Here is a 24,572-nt window from a genome sequence, read left to right on the forward strand (position 1 = left end):
GTCCACTGTGTTTTATCAAGACCAAAGGCAGCGCAGCCGTCTACCAGGAAATATTAGAGCACTTGATGCTTCCCTCTGCCGACAAGCTTTTTGGAGATGGAAATTTCATTCTACAGCAGGACTTGGCACCTGTCCACACTGCCAAAAATACCAATACCTGGTTTAAAAACAATAGTATCACTGTGCTTGGTTGACCAGCAAACTTGTCTTACCTTAACCCCATAGAGATTCTATGGGGTATTGTCAAGAGGAAGATGAGTGACACCAGACCCAACAATGAAGGAGGCGAGCTGAAGGCTGCTAACAAAGCAACATGGGCTTCCATAACAAGGCTGATGCCACGCCGCATTAATGCCATAATTGATGCAAAAGGAGCCCTGACCAAGTATTGAGTGCATTTACTGAACATACTGTACATTTCAGTAGGCCAACATTTCGGATTTTAAAATAATTTTTCAAACTGGTGTTATAAAGTATTCTAATTTACTGAGATAATGACTTTTGGGTTTTCATTGGCTGTAAGCCATAATCATCAACATTAACAGAAATAAAAACTTGAAATAGATCACTCTGTGTGTAATGCCTCTATATAATATATGAGATTCAATTTTTGTATTGAAGAACTAAAATACATTTTTTGATGATATTCCAATTTTGTGAGAAGCACCTGTATATAGTGTCTTCCGAGTGGAAAACACCTGAAGAATTACCAGGTCCCTTCTTTTAATTGAATGCCATCATCTTTGGAAACCAGAAATGGTTAAATGACGCTGGAAAACCTGAACATATACTTGAGTATAAGCCGACCCGAGTATAAGCCGACCCCCCTAATTTTGCCACAAAAAACTGGGAAAACTTAATGACTCGAGTATAAGCCTAGGGTGGGAAATGCAGCAGCTACCAGTAAATGTCAAAAGTAAAAATAGATACCAATAAAAGTAAAATGAATTGAGACATCAGTAGTTTAAGTGTTTTTGAATATCCATATTGAATCAGGAGCCCCATATAATGCTCCATAAAGTTTATGATGGCCCCATAAGATGCTCCATATTAAAATATGCCCCATATAATCCTGCATAAAGGTTAATAATGGCCCCATAAGATGCTCCATAGACACATTTGCCCAGTATAATGCTGCACCAATGTTGACTATGGCCCCATAAGATGCTCCATAAAGATATTTGCCCCATATAGTGCTGCACAAACGTTGATCATGGCCCCATACAGACACTTGCCCCATATAGTGCTGCATAAACGTTATGGCCCCATACAGACACTTGCCCCATATAGTGCTGCACAAACGTTATGGCCCCATACAGTGCTGCACAAACGTTATGGCCCCATACAGTGCTGCACAAACGTTATGGCCCCATACAGTGCTGCACAAACGTTATGGCCCCATATAATGCTGCACAAACATTATGGCCCCATAGATGCTCCATACAGACACTTGCCACATTTGCTGTTGCTGCGATAAAAATTAAAAAAATCACATACTCACCTCTCCATCGCTCAGGCCCCCAGCACTTTCAATATTCACCTGCTCCTCGTTCCGGCGCCGCTCCATCTTCAGCGTCTCCTGCATTGACGTTCAGGCAGAGGGTGCGCACTAACCATGTCACCGCGCCCTCTGACCAGAGCATCACAGTTGAAGATGGAGCGGCGCCGGAACGAGGAGCAGGTGAATAACGCGCAGCGCTCCCCTCCTTGTTATACTCACCTGCTTCTGGTGCGGTCCCTGCACGTCTGTTCCCTGGCGCCGGCAGCTTCTTCCTGTACTGAGCGGTCACCGTTACCACTCATTACAGTAATGAATATGCGGCTCCACCTCCCATAGAGGTGGAGCCGCATATTCATTACTGTAATGAGCGGTACCATGTGACCGCTCAGTACAGGAAGAAGCTGTGTGTGCACAGGAAAAGACGTGCAGGGACCGCGCCAGGAGTAGGTGAGTATAATTAGACAGCCCCCGCTCCCCCTCCCCTGCCAACCCCTGGGTATGACTCGAGTATAAGCCAAGAGGGGGGCTTTCAGCCCAAAAAAATGGGCTGAAAATCTCGGCTTATACTCGAGTATATACGGTAAGTAATTTTACATAGAACTGCATATGTTTATTCTTTTGAGTGTTTTTTGGGTGCTTTTTTTTGGCGGGTATACAAGCGGAATCACCTGAAGAAATTGACCCCAATTGATCAAGATCGACGATATTCTCACCGGTCTTGATGAGGGTTCATATCAGATACTCCTGATTTTTTAAGAGGCTCACGTTCTAGAGCATCTGAAAAGGGGTGTGCATCACTGTGCGCCATTCCGGAAATGTTACTCCAGCCCCTGACAGGAGTAAGATTTCTGGCAAGAGGAATGCCTCAGCTCATAATGAGTTAGCCAACTTGTGGCATCACGCTCCCACCCCACCCCAGCTCCACACATTTTGGCAGACAAGTGAGAAACTGTTGAAAAAACGGCAAAAGTTTTAAGAAATATTGCAAATTTTTAAAGCAGTTTTCTTCAGAATTCTAGGTAAATTGTGGATCGCCCCCAGACACAGGGCCACGCGTTTCGGTACCGGGCCCCTCTGGTTCGGTTCTAAGGCTGTCACGGTGGCTAGGCCCAGTCCGCGACCCTGCTAAGGGGCGTCCAATGGAGGTGGTGATACAGTCTGTCAGGGGTTCGTGACGCCACCTGTGGTGTTCGGTCAGGGTGACCGACGCTGCTATGGTGTCCGCTGGGGTGATGGAATGGCAGCCGGATGGTATAACTTCCCACAGGTGAAGTATGTCCCCAGGGCTTCCCAGTGGTGTAGGTGGCGATGGTGTGAGGTACAGTCAATAACGAGGACACAAGGTTGCAGTCTCTTTACCTCTTTACTGAAGGCTTCAGGATCCTCTATCCAGAGTACATTTAACAGGGCTCTCAGAGACCGGCCGGTCCAATGGGCACATCCAGAGTTTCCTTCACAGATGGAAATCGTTGCCTACCAATAGCGCCTGTGTGTTGTAGTCCTATCCTGCTGAGCATTCGGAATAGTCCTCACAACTGCTGTTCTCGTTCGTTCGCTCTCTACAGCTCTCTCTCTCGTTCTTTGGTTCCAGATGTTACTAGTTTCTAACGTCCCCCAGGTATGTTATGGCTAGGACGCCACCCATATGACAGGAAGGCTTGGAGGTCTTCTGGGACCCTAGAGACGCCCCTCTCCCAATGTTGCCCCCTATGTCTTCGTAGGTGTAGTAAGGTAGACAGCCAACCTATGACTAGCTGTCCAGCGGAGTTTGAAGTAAGGCCTGAAGTCAGTTACTCCTACGGTGTTCCGGCCACCGACTACGCGCCTCAGTAAGATGTTGCTCTCTCTCTCGGCACGACTCTTACTGGCTCTCCTTTGTGCTTGATCTCGTTTACACGGTTCCACAATATCCTTCCCTTCGTGTCTCTTTCTTAGGATACCACCGCAGGGTGTGCAGGCGCGGTTCCGTTCTGTTCGCTAGGCACCTGCCAGGTTCCCATGCCCGACAGGGGCCCCCCTGTGCCTTCTCCCTGCAACACCCCCTGCCACGGGATGTTGCCTGAATCCAACCCAGTCAGCTTCTGACTAACTTCCTCCCCAGCCCCTAGTTTTACCAGTGTGAGGAGTGGCCCAATAAATAAAGCCTTTTTCTCCCCCTAGTGGCCGGAGTGTGAAGTGTAATGTGTTCTGGTGATACCTGGTCAGGAGAACTCCTTAGTGCCATCAGACGTACCGCTACTCCCCTTAGCGGCAGAGTGCCATACTGCAACGACCAGGTCTCTGGGGCGCTGCACTTGCTTTAATTAATCAGGGCTATTGTGTGCACATGCCCTTAAGATGTATTCACATTCAGTCTTTTTGCTTGGATTTTTTTAGCAAAACCTCTCCAAAATCCTCCTCAGAAGCTCATAACTTGGAGTTTCTGTTCCAGTAAAACTCAGCAAAAAGACTCGGTCCATAACTGGTGTTCTTTGGAGTGGATCTGCTTAAATAACGTCTGAAAAAACATTATGTGAACATACTCAAAACGGAGCTTTTGGAGGAGTTTTGATCGCCTTATTTTCTAACTTTTTATTGGAGAGTGCCCAGTTTAGAGCATTTTTCATTAGCTGCTTCAAAAAAGTGACAGGCACTCTTGTCCCAACGAGTATTTTTCAAAACCTGAAGCGGAAAAATGCCAAAAGACTGATCATATGAAAAACAAAGAGGTTTTACAATAGAGATTATAGTCACATGGTGAAAGGCCATTCACAGTTTGGGCAGTCAGAAAAGACAGCAGCAGAAGAGACTGGTGAGTTCTCTAAACTGCCCCTGTGTAGTTAGTATAGATTGTATATATAGTATACTGTAGATTGTATAAATCATTCATGTGTAGATTTTGTATTTAATATCCATTATCTGTATATAGTTTATTTTATATAGTGTACAATTTCTGCATATACTGTAGTATACATAGCTTGAATATAGTCTACATTGTATATAATATACTGAACATTGTCTGTATATAGTATAGATTGTACATAGTTAACATTGTATATAGTATGAGGCACAAAAGAAACAGCTGACCGCACCACTGAGCCTCCTGATCTGTGACCGCTGTAAGCTGATTCCACCCAGCTGGTCCGCTGATGTCGGGTGCTTGAGCCGAAGAAAAAACACAATCGTAGATACGCAAGCAAGAAGTATACGGCAGCACTCACCAATCTTCAGAACTGGTTCCTTTATTGAAATATAATCTTCACGGCACGGGGGAGTATAAACAAGGAATGGGCAGCTGAACGACGGCCGTTTCGCGCCCACCTGGCGCTTCAACAAGTCCGTTGAAGCGCCAGGTGGGCGCAAAACGGCCGTCGTTCAGCTGCCCATTCCTTGTTTATACTCCCCCGTGCCGTGAAGATTATATTTCAATAAAGGAACCAGTTCTGAAGATTGGTGAGTGCTGCCGTATACTTCTTGCTTGCGTATTGTATATAGTATAGCTTGTGTCATAGTGAAAAATTACAATCCATAAAGACATCCTCGGAGAAGGGACATATCACCCTCAAATTGAACATATAGCATTAATGATAACTGGGGAAGTGAGAAAAAACAGACATTTCAACCATTCATTGAAGAAGGACTTCACACTAAACACATGGGATTAAGTATAACTGGGGAAGTGAAAGAGCTGACACTTCAACCTCCATCGAAGTAGAGACTGTCATGATCCAGGTCGGAGTTTGCTTCTTGCTTCTTTTTCCCCGGCCTGGTCATGGAGGGGTTAACTTTTCCTGCCTCTCTTTGGTTCTTGGGTGGCTATTTATTGGTGCTATTTTAGGTAGCCTTTGTCAGTGATAGTTCATGATTCCAGGTTAGAGCAGCTGATCCCGTATACCCTAGTGATCCTTCTGCCTCTGACTTCCCGTGTGTGTGTCTGACCTGTTCCCTATCCCTGACTCAGTGTATGTTTGGTGATTTCCCTACAGTGTATGACTGGCTTGAACTCTGAACTCTGCCTCCAGTTTTTCTGTCTCTGGTACTGCGTTCGCCAACTGGCTTTTGACCCTCTGGCTTGTACCTTGACTCCTTTTTCGGTCTCATGTTTTGGATACCACGCTCCCGTCTGGCTCTGACTTTTGGCTCATCTCTGACCTCGCGTTTTGCTGTGACCTCTGGTACTTCATCTCCCTGTTTGTTGCTGAATTCAGCCTGTCTGACTACTCTGCTGCCTCCTGGTGGCGGCCTGCACTTTTGCATCAAAGTGTTATACAGTTGGTGCAACCTTTTTCCCCGTAACATCGCTACCTGGTAGTGGCTGAGCGCAACTGCTCTGCAGTTACATTACAGAGACCTCTTGCAGTGACCTGGTAATTGCAACATGAGAGTTGGTCTGAGAGCCAGACAGTAAGCTTGGGATTCATTTATTCAGAGCCTGAGGAGTACACTTCACAGGTAAGAGCTTCCTCTGTTCAAAGCACTGGTCCCAGACTTGTTGGAGCCAGTGGTCAGAGGTGAATATTGGGATTTGCATCAATCTGATATTTTTGGGAAATATATTTTCAGTGTTGTAACGAAGGGATGACTGTAATGCATTCACTCACTTCACCATAAGGCCATTGTAACCCCTCTAACTTAATATTGGTCCGAAGGACAATACTATCCATGTCATGTTTCATCTCTATAGAAAGGTAAAAATCACAATAGGAAACATGACAATATCTACCGCCTGGGACCTAAAGGGGCGAATATATCCTGACAAGTTAGGACCTCATAAAATTCTAACAGACATCCCACAACCAGCCCCCTTATCAGCTCACCAAGGGGAGGTATGTAGGCGTACCCTTGATTTAATAAAAATAAGAGATTGGGTTTCTGTCTTTTGTCAGTTCTGGAAAGTACAGCTTACTGTGTGGTATGTCCGTTTTCCTAAGGAGTACCTCCCTCCACTTGTTCTTTTATTCTATAAACTACTGACAACATGTCTCTGAAGTTCCAAGCAATACATTTTGTATTTATTTTCTGAAAATGAGATATAGTCAAAATAACAAAAAAATGCATTGCTTTCAGACCTCAAATAATGCAAAAAGAACAAGTTCATAATCATTTAGAAACAACAATACTAATGTTTTAACTCATGAAGAGTTCAGAAATCAATATTTTGTGGATTAACCACGATTTTTAATCATAGCTTTCATGGGTCTTGGCATGCTTTCCACCAGTCTTTCACACTGCTTTTGGGTGACCTTATGCCACTCTTGGTACAAAAATGTAAGCAGTTCTTCTTTGTTTGATGGCTTGTGACTATCCATCATCCTATTGATTACATTCTAGGTTTTTAATGGGATTCAGGTCTGGAGATTGGGCTGTCCATGACAGGAATTTGATGTGGTGGTTCTTCATCCACACCTTGATTAATCTAGCTGTGTGACATGGCACATTGTCCTTCTGGAAAAAACAGTCCTCAGAATTGGGGAACATTGCCTGAGCAGAAGGAATCAACTGTTTATGCAGGATAACCTTGTATGCGGCTTGATTCATACGTCCTTCGCATAGATTAACCTGCCCAATTCACGCCTTGCTAAAGCATCCCCAGATCTACACCGACCCTTCACCAAATTTCACAGTGGGTGCAAGACACTGTGGCTTGTACGCCTTTCCAGGTCACCATTTAACCATTAAACGACCAGGTGTTGGGCAAAGCTGAAAATTAGACTCATCAGAGATTACCTTACTCCAGTCCTCTATGGTCCAATCCTTATGGTCTTTGTCAAATTTCAGCCTGGCTCTCCTTTGCTTCTCAATGATGAAAGTCTTTTTTCCAGCTTTACATGACTTGAGTCCTGCCTCAAGAAGCCTGTTATGAACTGTTCTTGCCGTGCACGTCACCCCAGCTGCCATTTGCCATTCCATTTGTAGGTCACTTGGTGTCATCCTGCAGTTAATGAGTGACATTCGAATAAGATGACGGTCATCCCGGTCAGTGGAGAGTCATTTTCGCCCCCTGCCGGTCTGTAGCTTTGTTGTCCCCAATGTCTGCTGCTTGATCTTGTTGTAATGGACTGCCGTCTTCGAAATTTTAAGGACGGAGGCAACAAGACGTTCACTGTTTCACTCTGCTAGTAAAGCCAGAATTGAGCCCTTCTTTTCCTCACTCAAGACTTTTCTTTTTAACTCCTTTGGCATGGTTAAGAGTTATTTTTTTTCATTCCTATTACTTTTGGGATATTACTAGCACTTGTTTTGCCATCCAGTTTGTCCTATTGCTAGAGGATTGTGAACACCAGACCAGTGTTTTTTATACTTTCCTTCATTAAATAAGATTTGGTTCAGTTGATCACCTAATCAGAAACACATTAAGTAGAATGAGGTGTGCTCTGGTTGGAATTCAACTGACACTGGAGTGGAAGGGCTGTCAGACATGTAGAGAAGCTGATTTTTACAAAATCGTGCAGTAGTCTCTTAATTTGTGCAGAGCTGTATATTCCATACATTGATTGGAATTGTTGGTGTATATACTATACACTCACTGTGAGTTCCCCAATAACTGGCCTATTAGTGGAAGTAGCCACAGCCTTGTCCATCACTCGTCAGTCAATTGCGTAATATCCTGACAACTGGCGACAGCGGAGGTGCGTCCCCTGAAAAAGTGATGGCAGCGGGCGGATCTATGTAACTCCCCTCCGGTGTCCTTCTTGACAAAATGGTGTCAGCAGTGGAATCTGCATGATCTCCCTGATGTTATCTGTGAGAGCTTGTATATAGTGTACATTGTATATAGTATAGATTGTATATAGTGCACATTGGTTGTATATAGTATAGATAGTAGATAGTGTACATTGTCTGTATATAGTGCAGATTGTCACTGTATAGTGTAGATTGTCGTTGGTATATATATGTATATACACACACATATATATATATATATATATATATACACACACACACACACTGTATGTTTCGGACCATAAGACGCACTTTTTTTCCTCCAAATTTGGGAGGAAAGTGTGGGGTGCGTCTTATGGTCTGAATGTAACATGTGGCGAGGGGGCAGTGGCGGAGTGTGATCGCAAGAGGCAGGAAAATGTCGCCGCTGCAGGAATCAGGCGCTGGGGAAACCACGTGGTCCCGATGTTTAAAGTGAAGGAATATTCATTAGCCGCTTCCCTGCCCATCTGTCTGCACTGAGCAGTGGGTGGGGAGCAGCAAATGAATATTCCTTCACTTAAACAGCAGACCCACGTGGTTTCTCCAGCGCCGGATTCCTGCAGCGGCTGGGGAGATCGTGTGTCCAGTGGAGGAGGCGGCAGGAGCAGGGTGCCACAGGAGAGATCGCATACTGTGCTGATGCTGAGTGCTCCCGTCATTATAGGACCTGTGGTGAGGTAATGAAGAGAGTGGGCTAGAGCATCACATGACAGCAGAGCCCTCCCTCTTCATTATGTCACCACATGTCCTGCAGACACAGCACTAGAAATAATGCAGCTTCCTCTTGCAGGACCTGTGGTGAGGTAATAAGAGGGAGGGCTCTGTGCGGTCATGTGATGCTCCAGCCCTTCATTACCTCACTACAGGTCCTGTAAGCTGTAGAGAGAGAGACTTTTGGTTTTCTAGCGTGGCTGGCTGCAGGAACTATACTGATGTGTGCACAGCCTATACAAGTAAGAATTAATTAAAAGTTTAGTAATTACAACACATAAAAAAGCACTCTGCCACTTCTGTGGTGAACCTTAACTCCCAGAATGCCATAGGATTTGCAGGATATGCTGGGAGTTATAGTTCTCCCATGGGATCTTAAGGCAGTGTTATTTTTCAGTGCTGGAGTGGTGCTTTAAATATAAGCCCTGTTCCCCCATCCTTATACTCACCCTCCAGCGTCTTCATATAGTACTTTACAGACACCACACTGGTCCCGCAGCACCATCTTCCAGCCATAGCTTCCAACATAATAACATACTATAATATATAATATTTTACCACAATTTTTGCTTCAAATATTTTTTTCCCTATTTTCCACCTCTAAACCTGGGTGCGTCTTATAGTCCGGTGCATCTTATAATCCGAAAAATACAGTATACACATAGTATATGCGTTATGTGTATAGTAAATTGTGTAAATACACTATCAGAGAATACACTATCAGAGTTTAACCATACACAGACAGTAAAGAAATTAAAATATAGTAAAATATCTGTGCCAAAATATATCATATGACAGGCCCAATTATACACCATGTATGGAAGCGTCACCGTATCAATGTTTCAGGTTCGGCCTAAGTACTTTTTTAGCATTGATGATATTGACATTTTTCCGAGCACCAACCTTTCATAGCAGTGAGAGCGAGTTTATTCATTCTTGAAATATGAAGGAATGTGGCCTGATAAACTTTGTAACAGTAAAGAAACTGTGACCTAGTCACCAGAGCCATACCGCTCCCATTCATTATTTGTATTTTTTTTAAAGTCACTTTCCTTTTTATTTTTGTGGTATGTTTCCATCTTGGGCACCAAATTCATCAAAATAGCGCATGCCAATAATGCATCTGACGCAAAGTCACAAATGGGCTTTCATCCGGTCTTGAACTGTTTTTGTGACTTTTGGGGCCAAAAGTTGCACGTTGATCTCAAAGTTAAAAAAATTAAGGCAAAATGTTGGTGTATTTAAAAATACACTAGTGGGAACTGGAATGAAATGGCGCCTAATTTTGCTACTTTTTAAAAAGTCACAATTGATGAATCAGACAAATCTAACTGCTAGACTCTGCCCACAAAGAAATCGCAAATGGAATAATGAATTGAGTGTTAACAAAAAATGACGCAAAACGCACAAAAGTAGACAAGAAACCGGAGGAAAGGCAAAGCTGAATCAGGGCCTAAGAACTGTGCCTGTGAGAGAATAGCAGTAGATTGTTTCGGCTTAACCTCCTGTAACTAAATGGTTGCTGGCTGGTGAAGTGAGTTGGCATAGGATAATCAGAATGCCTGGTATGTACCATATCTTATCCTATGAATAAGGGTGCACATTGCACCAGAAACGCATCAGGCTGTTCTGTTTGTTTTTCTTTTTCATCATAGACTAAGTTTGTGTGAATTTTACCTGGATGGTACAATCCTTTTCCACTGCATCCAGTGCTGTCTTTCACCGGCGGGATCAAAACCCTCCAGCTCCATTGCTGCTGCCTTTAGGAATTTGGATTACAGCGTTGAGACTCCCTACCCTCCTTTTCATATGTACCAAAGAAGTCAGGATCAGGGAATAAGGATGGGAATAAACAACGGAGCTAAATCAGAGCAGTGCAACAGATATGAACCAGAGTAAGTTATACTTATGACCGACAGCTAGAAACAGACTGCTAGGTATTTATACATAGTGTGCAGCCCTGTCCAAGAAGGATTAAATAAAATGCATAAATGGAGCACAGTTTATTCAGTCTGCTTTTAATAAGCTTTCATCAATGCTTCACCTGGAATCAGTTTTTGGCCATGGTGTGAAAATCTGGCTACTTCTCGGATGTGGCTACTATTCTGACAACTCTAACGGTCAATGTCTGTGCACTGCACTGTTTCACATGATAACATATTAGAACAGAATCTCTATACATTATAAATATATTTGTAAGATGGAATGTCAAAAATGATTACATTATTGAACATTTGGAAAATGGCATTGCAACATAGTGGTATAACTCATTGTATTGTGGCTGGGTGAAAGTTGTCCTCAAAGTACAAAGGTGCGATTTCATCAGTAACTTCCACAATCCACATAGTTATGCTGCTATGCAGTATTCTTACTACTAGTGGTGCTCTATATGTCGTTGGGCCACTCAATCACAACCTTCTTTAGATACCTGTACATATGTAAGCTCACTCAATCACAACCTTCTTTAGATACCTGTACATATGTAAGCTCACTCAATCACAACCTTCTTTAGATACCTGTATATATCATATGTAAGCTCACTCAATCACAACCTTCTTTAGATACCTGTACATATGCAAGCTCTTCTGTTAATCGCACCCTAATGTACTCAGGTTGCTTAAATAGCAGCTAAAAAGTTAATCCACATGGTTTTATCACCACCATTGAAAAAATTACTGCACTGACATTCCTCAGAGCTGTATCATTACACCTCACACACAACTAAAGATATGCTGGGGGTGTGTTCTTTTCCTGCTGTCGTCTGTGGCTCTGACACCAGAACAGACTCCGGTATTATCGTTGGGTTTGAACTTTGTTCCGGATCAGGACTTTGATTTATTTTCAGCTATTATGGATACAAATAAATTTATCAGGAATTTGACTATCAAAAAACATTTTCTAAGTGGGGAAATTTCTGAGGAAGAACTAAACTATGAGGAGACGGTTTCTGTACACAAAGTGGAAAATGAATTTTTACACATGGATTTTGGGGATCAAGTATCACTAATTACACTACAGGATCTGAGTTCGGACATTATACCTGACTCAGATAGAATTAATTTTTCTCGGGATTTCAATATCAAAAACCCATATTACTATCCAATTCAGGAGAGATCAGAGTGTATGGACCGCTTTCAAGAGGGTGTAGAGAGGGAATTAAGAGAACTATATAACAACAATAAAAGTAACCCTAATAGATGCAAAAACATACCCAGAAAACTCCAATATGCTATAAAAGAACTAAAAGATATGAAAAATCTTACTATTAAAATGTCGGATAAAGGAGGTGTGGTTGTAGTATTAAATACAAGTGATTACCACAATAAAATGTTGGAAATGCTAGCTGACCAAAAAATTTACAAAAAACTAAAACCCAATCCTACTTAGGAAATTATGAAAAAAAAGGGATGTGATTATTATGGAGGGATTAAGCTTAGCAGTGATAAACAAAAAACAAATGGAATATCTTAAGGTAGAAAATCCGATTCTCCCCATCATATATGGGGTACCTAAAATACACAAGACAGAAGGTATTCCCCCAATGCGACCTATAGTGTCCGGAATTGGATCTTGCAATGAGAAACTCTGCCAATGGGTAGATTCCCTATTACAGCCTCTTGTAAAGCGGGTCCCAGGGTATATCAAAGACTCTAAAGAGATTTTGAGAATAATGGACAATAAAATTTGGCAGGCTAATTTTTACTGGCTGAGTTGTGATGTCATATCACTCTACACCAGTATTCCACATAATCTGGCAATACGAGCAATACAATATCATCTCGTCAAATTTAGTAATTACTCTATGGATTTGATTCAGTATTTGCTGATGGTAGTTCAGTACTTATTAACGAATAATTTTTTTTTGTTTGATGGACAATTTTACATGCAGCAATCTGGAGTACCGATGGGTGCTAAATATTCACCCTCTCTTGCAAATTTGGTTATGTCATTCTGGGAAATGGAGTATATTTTTTCAGTGACCAATCCATTTCTGGATCAGGTCAGGTGGTATGGCAGATACATAGATGATACCCTCATTATTTGGGGGGGTGATGTATCTGCCATACCACACTTCGTGGATTTTCTCAATGATAACGAGTATAATATTAGATTCACATACAAATTTGACAGTACCAATATCTCATTTCTGGATTTGGAACTTACAGGGCATATTAATTGTAGTGTTATTACTAAAACTCATCATAAACCAGTAAGGGGCAATACTATCTTACATGCCAGTAGTAGCCACAGTAAACATACAATAAAAGCCATTCCAGTGGGTGAGTTCACCAGAATAAAAATAAACTGTAGTCAAGAGAGGGACCTGAAAGGAGAGCTCGGACAAATAGAAAGAAAACTTAAAAATCGGGAATATCCCCAATGGACAATCAATCGGGCAAAGAAAATTGTAGAAAAAAAGGAACGTAAAGAGCTTATAACATCCAATAGCAATAGGAATTCGAATATGGTAAAAAAAAAACCTATACAGGTCCTTCTCAAAAAATTAGCATATAGTGTTAAATTTCATTATTTACCATAATGTAATGATTACAATTAAACTTTCATATATTATAGATTCATTATCCACCAACTGAAATTTGTCAGGTCTTTCATTGTTTTAATACTGATGATTTTGGCATACAACTCCTGATAACCCAAAAAACCTGTCTCAATAAATTAGCATATCAAGAAAAGGTTCTCTAAACGACCTATTACTCTAATCTTCTGAATCAACTAATTAACTCTAAACACATGTAAAAGATACCTGAGGCTTTTATAAACTCCCTGCCTGGTTCATTACTCAAAACCCCCATCATGGGTAAGACTAGCGACCTGACAGATGTCAAGAAGGCCATCATTGACACCCTCAAGCAAGAGGGTAAGACCCAGAATGAAATTTCTCAACAAATAGGCTGTTCCCAGAGTGCTGTATCAAGGCACCTCAATGGTAAGTCTGTTGGAAGGAAACAATGTGGCAGAAAACGCTGTACAACGAGAAGAGGAGACCGGACCCTGAGGAAGATTGTGGAGAAGGACCGATTCCAGACCTTGGGGAACCTGAGGAAGCAGTGGACTGAGTCTGGTGTGGAAACATCCAGAGCCACCGTGCACAGGCGTGTGCAGGAAATGGGCTACAGGTGCCGCATTCCCCAGGTAAAGCCACTTTTGAACCATAAACAGCGGCAGAGGCGCCTGACCTGGGCTACAGAGAAGCAGCACTGGACTGTTGCTAAGTGGTCCCAAGTACTTTTTTCTGATGAAAGCAAATTTTGCATGTCATTCGGAAATCAAGGTGCCAGAGTCTGGAGGAAGACTGGGGAGAAGGAAATGCCAAAATGCCTGAAGTCCAGTGTCAAGTACCCACAGTCAGTGATGGTGTGGGGTGCCATGTCAGCTGCTGGTGTTGGTCCACTGTGTTTCATCAAGGGCAGGGTCAATGCAGCTAGCTATCAGGAGATTTTGGAGCACTTCATGCTTCCATCGGCTGAAATGCTTTATGGAGATGAAGATTTCATTTTTCAGCACGACCTGGCACCTGCTCACAGTGCCAAAACCACTGGTAAATGGTTTACTGACCATGGTATTACTGTGCTCAATTGGCCTGCCAACTCTCCTGACCTGAACCCCATAGAGAATCTGTGGGATATTGTGAAGAGAAAGTTGAGAGACGCAAGACCCAACACTCTGGATGAGCTTAAGGCCGCTATTGAAGCATCCTGGGCCTCCATAACATCTCAGCAGTGTCACAGGCTGATTGCCTCCATGCCACGCCGCATTGAAGCAGTCATTTCTGCCAAAGGATTCCCGACCAAGTATTGAGTGCATAACTGAACATTATTATTTGATGGTTTTTTTGTTTGTTATTAAAAAACACTTTTGATTGGATGGGTGAAATATGCTAATTTATTGAGACAGGTTTTTTGGGTTATCAGGAGTTGTATGCCAAAATCATCAGTATTAAAACAATAAAAGACCTGACAAATTTCAGTTGGTGGATAATGAATCTATAATATATGAAAGTTTAATTGTAATCATTACATTATGGTAAATAATGAAATTTAACACTATATGCTAATTTTTTGAGAAGGACCTGTATATGCTTTCAATTTAGTCCTCAATTTAATAAAATCAAAAATATTATTCATAGACATTTACCAATTCTGTATGAGGACCCACAGCTATATGGTATATTGAACTCCGGTGTCAATGTGGTATCAAGGAGAGCACCGACTATCGGAAATCAAATAGCCCCTAACATATTTTGCTCAGAGACAGTTAAATGTCCAAAAACATGGTTAAATTATCCGGGTTTTTATAAATGCGGTACAAATAATTGCAGTACGTGCAAATATGCCCTAGTAGCTAAAACGTTCCACAATGCAGAAGAAACAATTGAATTTAATGTTAAACACTATATAAATTGCAATTCTACTAATATAGTATATAAAATCAATTGTAGGGAGTGTGAATTATCCTATGTGGGATGTACAAAGAGAAAACTGAAGACGCGCATTCGGGAACATTTATATGATATAAATACTATACAGGGCTCGAATAGGAACATGTCAGCAGTCTCCAGACACTTTGTGACTCACCATGCACGAAGCACTATTAACTTTCAGGTTCAGGGCATCGAACAGGTTAAAGTGCCTCTTCGCGGCGGAGATTCCAGGAGGCGTCTACTCACGCATGAAGCGTACTGGATATTTCATCTGAACACCCGATCCCCCCGGGGACTTAACAAACGTAATGAAACTATGTTACATTATTGTTAAATGAGTATGGCCAAATAAGAAGTGATTATTTTATTGTATTTTGATGTATGTATAATGATTTTAATTATAATTTGTCTAAAAGTATCATGTGATTTAGTTAGGCAATCTGGTTGGTGGATTTCCCACATATAGGACAGCTAAACCAGATTAGGATATGGCTATGAAAAAGATCGTCAGATCGAAACGCGTTGCCATATAGCCCCTCACGTGCAGGGGCACCCACCCGGAGGGAGTTTGGTTATTCCATGTCTGTGGATTTTATCGTTTTTGGAATCTAATAAAAATTACCGAATTTTAGGAGCTGGATCTCAATCCCTTTTTTTTTCTTTGGAGGACTTGTTCGTTTACCTGCAACGGAGATCCGTGCACCTGTGATCGTCATCGGTGAGCTGGCTTATTTCTTTTCTCTTAGTGCCTGCATATGATTGGTCAGCATTATACAGGGAGAAGAAGTACACGCCCCCAGTGAAAACTGTGTGATAACACCCACCGCTTAAAACAAAGTACCTCATTAGATGCCAAATACTTTGATTGCTAATATCTCTGCAACAGGAAGGTGATATTTAAAATCCCAAAAAATCAAAACATAAAAACAACAAAACAATTGTTTCATTCCGCTGTGCAAAAACTATTACATCGTGTGTCCAGTTTAACATGAAAAATTTGTTGAAAGTCAAAGGGCTTCATACAAAACACAGACTCAATGATTTTGCTGGTATTTTCATTTTATTATTTCAGAGGCAAATGCTGGATAAAGGTGCAGAACTGTGCTACCAGTTTTGTACCAACAAATACCATACACAATATACATTGCAGATTTTTTGTTTTATTTTCTAGTACTAGTAAAGTCAGTAACATAGACAAACCTAAAAGCAGATTATGACATGGAAAATAGAGTGCAAAAATAAAATCCATGAATACTGAGTCACCCAATCTGCTCCCGTAGTTATCATTACCACCAAAGTTACAAGAATACATGATTCTCCACACTACAGGGTCAGTGGTTAAAGATATTACATAGTATGTTCATGTGCATAAATGGCTTTGTTGTCTTTATTCTACACAAACCCTCCAATTACACAATTGCCACATACCGAGTTCTCCTTTTTCTTGTGTATACCACTATCTACTTGCATCCATTATTGCATGACATGCTACTATGGATGACCACGAGGCACAGTAATTTACAAAAGGGAGATGTTTTGTTAGTAGTGTGATTAAAAAGGTCATCCAGAATTGCAAAGTCATCATTGCTTTCTGCTATAAACAGCACACATCTGACCATGGTTTATGTGTGATATTGAAGCTCCGCTCCACTGAATTGAATTGGGATGTGATGCAATACCATACACAACCTGTGGACAGGTGTGGCACTGTTTTCAGATGAAAGCAGACGTTTTTCCTAATCCTGGACAACGCCATGTAAGCACGAGGCAGCCATATTGTGGAAATGTAAAGAGCCCTAAAATTCCAATATACACTGAATGTCATGGCTTTTAGTGAGTTCATTAGTTCTTATAGTGCCTAATATTTGGGCCACTTTCTTCTGCCTTCAGTCACACACAGTGGCTCTCTCTGCATTGTTAGATTCTACCACCAATCTTTTTATTATGTTTTTAACACTTTTGACTAGTTTAACGGTAGACATCTGAGGTTTTGTATATTGTTACCATACCAGTATGGGGGTATTTTATATAAAGGAAGATTCCAGTCAAAAGTTAAAAAAAAACTAAAAAAAATTAATTTACAATGTAACGTTTGCATATGTTCTATAGATATCTATGTGTGCATTGTAAAATCTCTATTCACTGTTAGGCCGGGGTCACACTTGCGAGTGCAATGCGAGAAACTCACACGAGTCTCTTGCCTCAATACCCGGCACTACCGCTGACACTCGGGACCCGAGCGTGCGGCTGCATGGATTTCTATGGAGCTGAACGCTCTGGTCTGAGTGCCAGGTATTTCTGCGAGAGATTCGTGCAAGTTTCTCGCATTGCACTCGCAAGTGTGACCCCGGCCTTCTAGTGTATCTTCTACATTGTCGCAGCTTGTGGCACACACCCTACACATCAGTAGGAAGTAGAATCATCTACCTGCTATGCCCTGTCCAGGGCTGGTTTCACAAGTGTGAATTTTACGGTCTGTGATAAGACATGGGTCTTCTAACCCAAACTTACAGGAAATATGTCAGCAAGTTTTTGCTATGTAATCCAACAGCAGCATGAGGTAGGGACAGAGACACTAATTCCAGCACTTAGTGTATTGGGTGCAGCAGATATGATAGTCAGAATTTTCTATGTCGCAGGTTTAGCAGAGTTTAGAATGTTGTAAGCCCGCTAGACCACTGATTAGCAGCTTTCAGTGTACGCTGTATATTGCCAGAAAGCTGCTAATCAGTGCTGGGGTTATGGCTGGACCAGAAGGCACAAGGCCAGTTGTCCTGCAGTGATAATCTTCTGCTGATAAAACATTATTAAGATAAGGATGGAAACAGCAAAACAAAGCCTAGTATGTAACACATCCCTGGAATTGGGGTCTCGTCCCCTATATTATGGGGTTGTTCGATTACATAGCAAAAACCTGGTGCAGATTCCCTTTAACAGCCTCATAAGCATATACAAGGATGTTGAGTTTAGGTCAAAAGACCCCTGACCAATCCAGAAATTGGGTCAACACAAAAACTGTGAAATTTGGAACTTATGATACCAGCATAATTAAAACCACCATGTTTTATTGAACACTGTCAGGGTTTGATTTTGTGGTTATTATCTGCACATTTTTTTTGCAGATCAAACATATTTTTTAAATGTTCCATCTGTAATAATGTTGGCCAGTAACTGAACATGCACAGTTTTGCCACAGGGTAATCAATTAAAAAAAAAGAGAAAGATAAGATTAATAGATTATTATTAAACAATTCTGAGTGTCCTATAGGGAAGCCTGAATGTAAAACTAGGAAAAGACTGGAATCTTTCTTTCATACGTGTCATGAGCAGCCTCTACATCTCACACACATTATCTCATGCACATAAGACTATCAGTTTTGAAGGCCACAGCTGAAATTTTCAATTAAAAATCCTGTTAACAATATTTCCCTTTTAGGCCACAATGCACCTTCGGGTATATTTACAAGACGTTTATGACAAAAACACAAGGCTAAAACCTGCATATACAAGACCCGTCTGTATGTACAAAACTATCCCACACATTCAAGTTCCATCTTCCACTCTTCTGTTAGGAACGTTTTTTTTTTCCCATCACCCGTAAGAATACACAATACAATCAGGGGGTTGACCAGATGACCACTTGGTATCAGTTACATATCGGAAACAATGTATCAGTGTATTTATGAGGTTCACATTGAAAAGGGCCCCGAGTAATGGGGTTTAGTAGGAATACACAGACCGATAATCTTCCAATGCTGGGTGAACATACAAAAAGAGCGCTCTACTATACGAATCGACAAGCGTCCAATCCCCGCAGCGGAGCACCATCATAGGAACCGTCTACCCAGATCCCACTACATCAACAGTCTCTAGGTTGACACTGTACAAATGTAAGAGTAATATGAAAAGTTCAGAAGGATATTTTGGAAAAGCATATAAAGTTGATTTTTTTTTCTAGCCCAAGTGCCAAAGAATTCGGTTTTGCTCACGTTTTACAGTTCATTTTCTAATTTTAATTCCATAAAGCTAAATTTATTAGACATCAGCTAAAAAATAATAATAATAATAATAATAAAAAAAAAGGTCCACAGACTTTGTCAGGCAATGAATTGGGATGCAGTGGTATCGGAGTCAGTGCCTGGTCCACTCAGTGCCTGGTGCCATGACTTCTGAAATAACATAGGGCCCATTAGTCTGTAGCGGTCCTAACCTATACAAGCAATATGTCCCATAATTATATACATACAATAAATATTCTTTATAATAAAGTAAAATATATATATATATATTTATATAGCTATATATAGAGAACGATATGTTTTGTACACTTTGCAAAAGGACTGTGGCAGGTAGGCATTACCCTGGCACGATATATATATATACATAGGATATAGCTGAAGGGCTAAGGGAATGCTATTTAGAGGTGGTTATTGCTTTAAAAAGAAAATGCAGCTTAAGCTTGGAGGGATGCTGCAGGCGTTCATTGCCAAAAATGATCATTAGATAAACCATTAAGTTAACTGAATGATAAAGATCAGTCATTTCACGGATGATTTTGGTGCTACAGTCCTTCATAAGCGACTTCCTAAGGAGATATGGTGACCACCATGACGGTGCTAAATTCTTCTAGCAGATTCTGGTGATTCTCTTGCAGATTCTTGGATATGTCATTAAATATATCAGAATATTCTGCAATGGTTAGATTAGCCATTTACCAAATTGGTAAAAACTGCTTTTTGCGTAAATGCCGCAATGCATCTCCCGTTCCGTGGTCTTCTCTTCACTGCCTCTATGGTTCTATTGAGCGTGGAGAGGAGAACTGGAGACATCTTCTGGCATCAGGTGGGAGCGGTGGAAGCTATGCCTATATTACAACTAGGCTCTGTGTAACCTTGCCGCGGTGGCTGCCTGAGCTGTAGGAAAAACGGGAAGAAAAGAGTTACTGAATTTGTGAGATAGGAGAAAAGAAGAGAATAAATAGTTAGGAGAGAAGGTAAGGAAGGAGAGAAAAATGTAAAGGTCATCGTACAATAGGGATAAGTAATGATGGAGAAGAAATTTACAGAGGCATAGGGAAATGTTCATTTCTTCATGACATATTCATACAGTGTATTAATATTGTACTGCGGTTTAGTTTATTATGTGGACTGCGACAAACGTATGATTTATAAAAATTAAACCCAGTGGGTCTCGATTAGAAAATGCTCTAAATTGTCTCGTTCACAGCAACCAGAGTTCTGCCTCAGTTTCTTCAATTGGTAGCACATATAGGGCTGATCATCAACTGGTTAAGATGTAAAGGGGTTTTACACAACTGTAATAATGATGGCCCATCCCTAGGATCGGTCATGTACAGAGTTGAGCAAAAAGCTTTGAGCTGCCCTGGTCCAGCTTCTATATTGGTGCTCCATGTCAGCGGCACCAGGGTAGTGTTCACTTCTGCACCCGGCACCTGTAGTGTATAATCTGCCACATCACGATGTAAGTGCGTAATATCGTATGACCACAATGTCATGACTTGCTTTATGATATTGCAAGTACTAGCACCCGGGATGCCGGACTGAGAATGCTATGGCATGGAGTGAAGTCTATTGACTAGACCTCACTCAACTTCATCATGTAGCAGCGCCAAGTGAGAGCAAGAGGTGCACAGGCTGCCTGGCTGAGCATGCCGGGCACAGAAGTGAAATACAATATGGACCCCGGACCAGGGCAGTGAGAATCGAGTCATGTATATAGAATATAATGACTCCCTTTTTTCATCTTCATCGATCAGCTTTTTGAAGAAGCTGCACCTTAAGTTATACAGCTCCATACATTGTGGGCACAGAGCTGTGCAGCTTCTCGTGCCCTGATACCCCCTCAATTACCTAATCAAGGTAGTTTTAGTAGTCGGACCCCCATGATCTTATATTGATGACCTACTCTACAGATTGTCCTTAGATATTAAAACTCCTCTAACTCATTAAATATAGATCTGAATGGAAAGTTATTGGCTCCAAAGCTAACTAAAAATGGAGTTGTCTGCTGCTGAATCTATGGGTCCATACGTTGTAGTAGACTCGTGTCCCCCTTGAGAATCCTACAGCTCCCTGGTGTGCCAGTCTCTTACAATAATGCTAATGTGCTATATTCTTCCCTGCTATAAGCGGATTATAACTGCTCACATCAGTACTTACATATCAGCTCTATACTGCGCTCATGATACATCTGATCTATGTAGAATACAAGGCCACCACTGACACCTGACCATTTGCCAGAACCACTGTCCATTTCACGTTTAGTCCTTAATATCTTGTACTAGCCTTAATGGATTGCTATCATCTACCATAAGACAGTGAACCAGTCCTGCATACACTGCCGACCTATTTGCTGATCTCCGAAACTATAAACCGTGCTTCTTAAATCGATTTTCAAAACGCTTTCAGCCCTGTTTTTTGTTTAATAGCCGTCGGAGACATACATGAAGGGGAAGTAGCTTCTTACACTGTGGCTCAGACACACATGATGTTCGGCCCGTATTCCCCCGCGCTGTCGCTGCTGGTGCTGCCGCCCCCTAGAGCCGAGTGCTCAGGAGAGGAGGGGAGGGTCTGAGGAGCTGGGGACGTGGGAGACGTAGGGGGGCTCGGGGTGGCACACATAGCTGGAAACAGAAAATGAGAATGAGATGGTGCGGCGGGCATGGAGGGGTTAATGCATGTATTTATCTCTAGGCTAGGAAAAACGGGAATTGACATCTTATGCTCTATTCACAAAAAACCTACCAGAACAAGATGCCAGAACGACAGACAGTGACGATAATAAGGTACGTCTTATTGCCGGGAAGTAACCAAGTGACACTTCCCAAGCATCTATTTCCTACAATTACCACTGAAATGTTCTCTGCAGGTCATGTTATAGGAAATGGTTAGATAAATAACACAAAGGGTGCGATCATTAAGCAGAAGCATAATGTGATCCAACAAGACACTTGATTAGAGAAGATTATTATATGACAAGTACTGAGGGAGACTCAGCTGCTTTAATCTTATCAAATGGTAATGAGTAATATTATTATTATTAGTCATCACTTCTTTCATAGAAAATGAGAAGATTCCAGACACATCTACGACTGTAGTGACTAAGGTCTCCGTCAGTCACTCTACAAATCTGAAGTATGAATCATTGGAACAGAGATCAAATACTTTTGTACTTGGACGCTACTTTAAGAGACTGGGGACAATTTATTGCTCTACTTCGGTTAAGCCTAAAAAATATTTTTTCCATTGGGTTTAATAAAATATTTTGCACCACATGCCGTCCAGAGCCTCTGCAGGCTGCAGAATGAGTTCACTGAGAATCTGTCAGTGAGATCATTCAGATGAGAGCTACCATCATTCTGTCGGTCTCGTTCTGTGCTCCTCTCAGACCACATTAAAGGTAAATGTTCAGGGAAACAATGAGCCTGTGAAAGGAGGACGGTGCAACATTTTTAACGAAACCCATCTGCAAAAAAATAATTTTCCGCAAATCAGAACTATTTCAGCAATGTTTCCAGTTTTACTCAAGGGTTTGTGCCATTCTATAGGAAAAAAAAATTACAGCCAAAGTTGCTGCAGCTGATACCAGAAGGTCTCCTCGTCACCCGAGTTCTTGAGAGATAATGAGACCACGTCTGTAACAAAGGGAAAGCTATTTTGGAGAAGAAGGATACTCAGGAACATCTCCAGGCCAGGCTCGTGATAAAGAAATGAAAGCCAGCGGCCTGTGTCACCATCTCACCCTCTCCGTCCGTATAAAAGTCTTATTACGGTACATTGTTCCGCTTGCGGCTGAATGTAGAGGCTGGTTTAATAAAGCCACATGCAGCATTTGAACACATCTGAAGCAATCTATAATAAATATTCACACTTCAGTATGACTGCGACTCATGTCTATGATTTATCAATGTATTATTCATCTAAAGAACGACATTTAGGCCGGCTCTAAAGAAGACTTTCCATCTGTCCCCACGCTCTTCACAGTTTGAGCTGCCCTAAGTAGCATTATTTTATCCGTGTCCTTACAGCATCATTGTAATTCTTGTGATCTGATGAATTACTGCTCTTGTGGAGAAGTGCGGCATTGCTTACCAGACAGGAGGCGGCCACGACGAGAGGCTTCCGCTGCCAGAGCGCAGGACAGCTCAATGCGCTTCTCCTGCTCCTGAAGCTGAGATTCAGGATCTGGAGGCAACTCCATCTCAGAGTCACTTAAAGGAATAACATTCTGCAAACTTAGGAATGGACAGAGAAGACATTTTAACACATGAAAAAGTAAGATCGAGCGCTCAGGTCAGTCTTTAGTTTTTTCCAACACCGTGTCCAGATTAATTTAAAGGACGATATAATCTGCCTCCAGAACTTATTTTAAATGAAAGGGGAGTTACCAGTGTGAAACATGTACATTAGGAGAGCAGACTGTCAGTCGTTACATGTCTCACACTAGTAACACCCCGTTTCATTTAAAATAAACCCTGGAGGCAGATTCTCAGCGAGATCTATGCCTAGCCAATAGCTCTTAAAAGTTAATTTACAGATTTTCAAAAATGTTAATAAAACATCATTTTGCAGATATCAAGTAATCATTTTATTCAACTTTCTATGACCTGCTTGCACATATAGACGGCTTATGAGAGCTGACAAAGATTTTCCTGGCCAAAAAAATCACTTTTATATTAGTTAGGTCTTCTGTTTAGGGGACAATGAAACTTGATTGGATTTCAGATAAAGCATTCCTCATCTTTTACCATTACATTGCTTTCATAAAAGTAAATGTAGGAAGAAAACTTCTTTAATGCATTGTCATTTTGTTATATTTATTTTAAGAAAGAAAACAGGTTTATTAGCTATGAACATGCCATAGGCCTGTTTCACACGTCAGTGTCTCCTGTACGTGTGGTGACAGTTTTCACACGAATCGGAGACATTTACACATGTAGACCCTTTCAAGTGAATGAGTCTGTGCACATGTCAGTGTGTTTCCACGGACCGTGTGTCTGTGGGCAAAATATGCTGACATGTCACAGCAGCACAGGCTACAAATCATCCCGCACACAGATGACATCCGTGTTTCATCAGTGTGACATGTACCAGTACCTGGAAAGCAGGGGAGCGTTTAACGCTGTTCCACGGTGTCGGGTGCTGAAGACCACTCTTATCATTCTCCCCTACTCTGCCGGTGATCAGCACCGTTCAGGTTAAAAACTATTTATCC

General features: G+C 41.6%; 1 protein-coding gene and 1 long non-coding RNA gene across 11 annotated transcripts in view; one reads left to right on the top strand and one right to left on the bottom strand.

Moving 5' to 3' along the window:
• The first annotated feature begins 4,252 nt into the window (after window positions 1–4,252).
• LOC138672007 (uncharacterized) lies at window positions 4,253–16,056 on the top strand. The gene is made up of 3 exons (XR_011319527.1): window positions 4,253–4,292; window positions 10,552–10,791; window positions 16,006–16,056. It is a non-coding gene; the product is annotated as an uncharacterized lncRNA (long non-coding RNA).
• A 426-nt stretch (window positions 16,057–16,482) lies between these two features.
• The window catches only part of PLEKHA6 (pleckstrin homology domain containing A6), a 234,861-nt gene continuing 226,771 nt past the window's right edge, over window positions 16,483–24,572 (bottom strand). For all 10 annotated transcript variants that reach the window (XM_069756182.1, XM_069756183.1, XM_069756187.1 and 7 more), the window contains 3 exons: window positions 23,450–23,592; window positions 21,825–21,981; window positions 16,483–20,251 (listed from right to left, as the gene is read on the bottom strand). In XM_069756182.1, the coding sequence (XP_069612283.1) occupies window positions 21,833–21,981; window positions 23,450–23,592 (292 nt within the window). In that variant the 3' untranslated portion in view covers window positions 16,483–20,251; window positions 21,825–21,832. The remainder of the gene's footprint in view (window positions 20,252–21,824; window positions 21,982–23,449; window positions 23,593–24,572) is intronic.

Source organism: Ranitomeya imitator, chromosome 3 (genome assembly GCF_032444005.1).
Source record: "Ranitomeya imitator isolate aRanImi1 chromosome 3, aRanImi1.pri, whole genome shotgun sequence".
Taxonomy (NCBI): domain Eukaryota; kingdom Metazoa; phylum Chordata; class Amphibia; order Anura; family Dendrobatidae; genus Ranitomeya; species Ranitomeya imitator.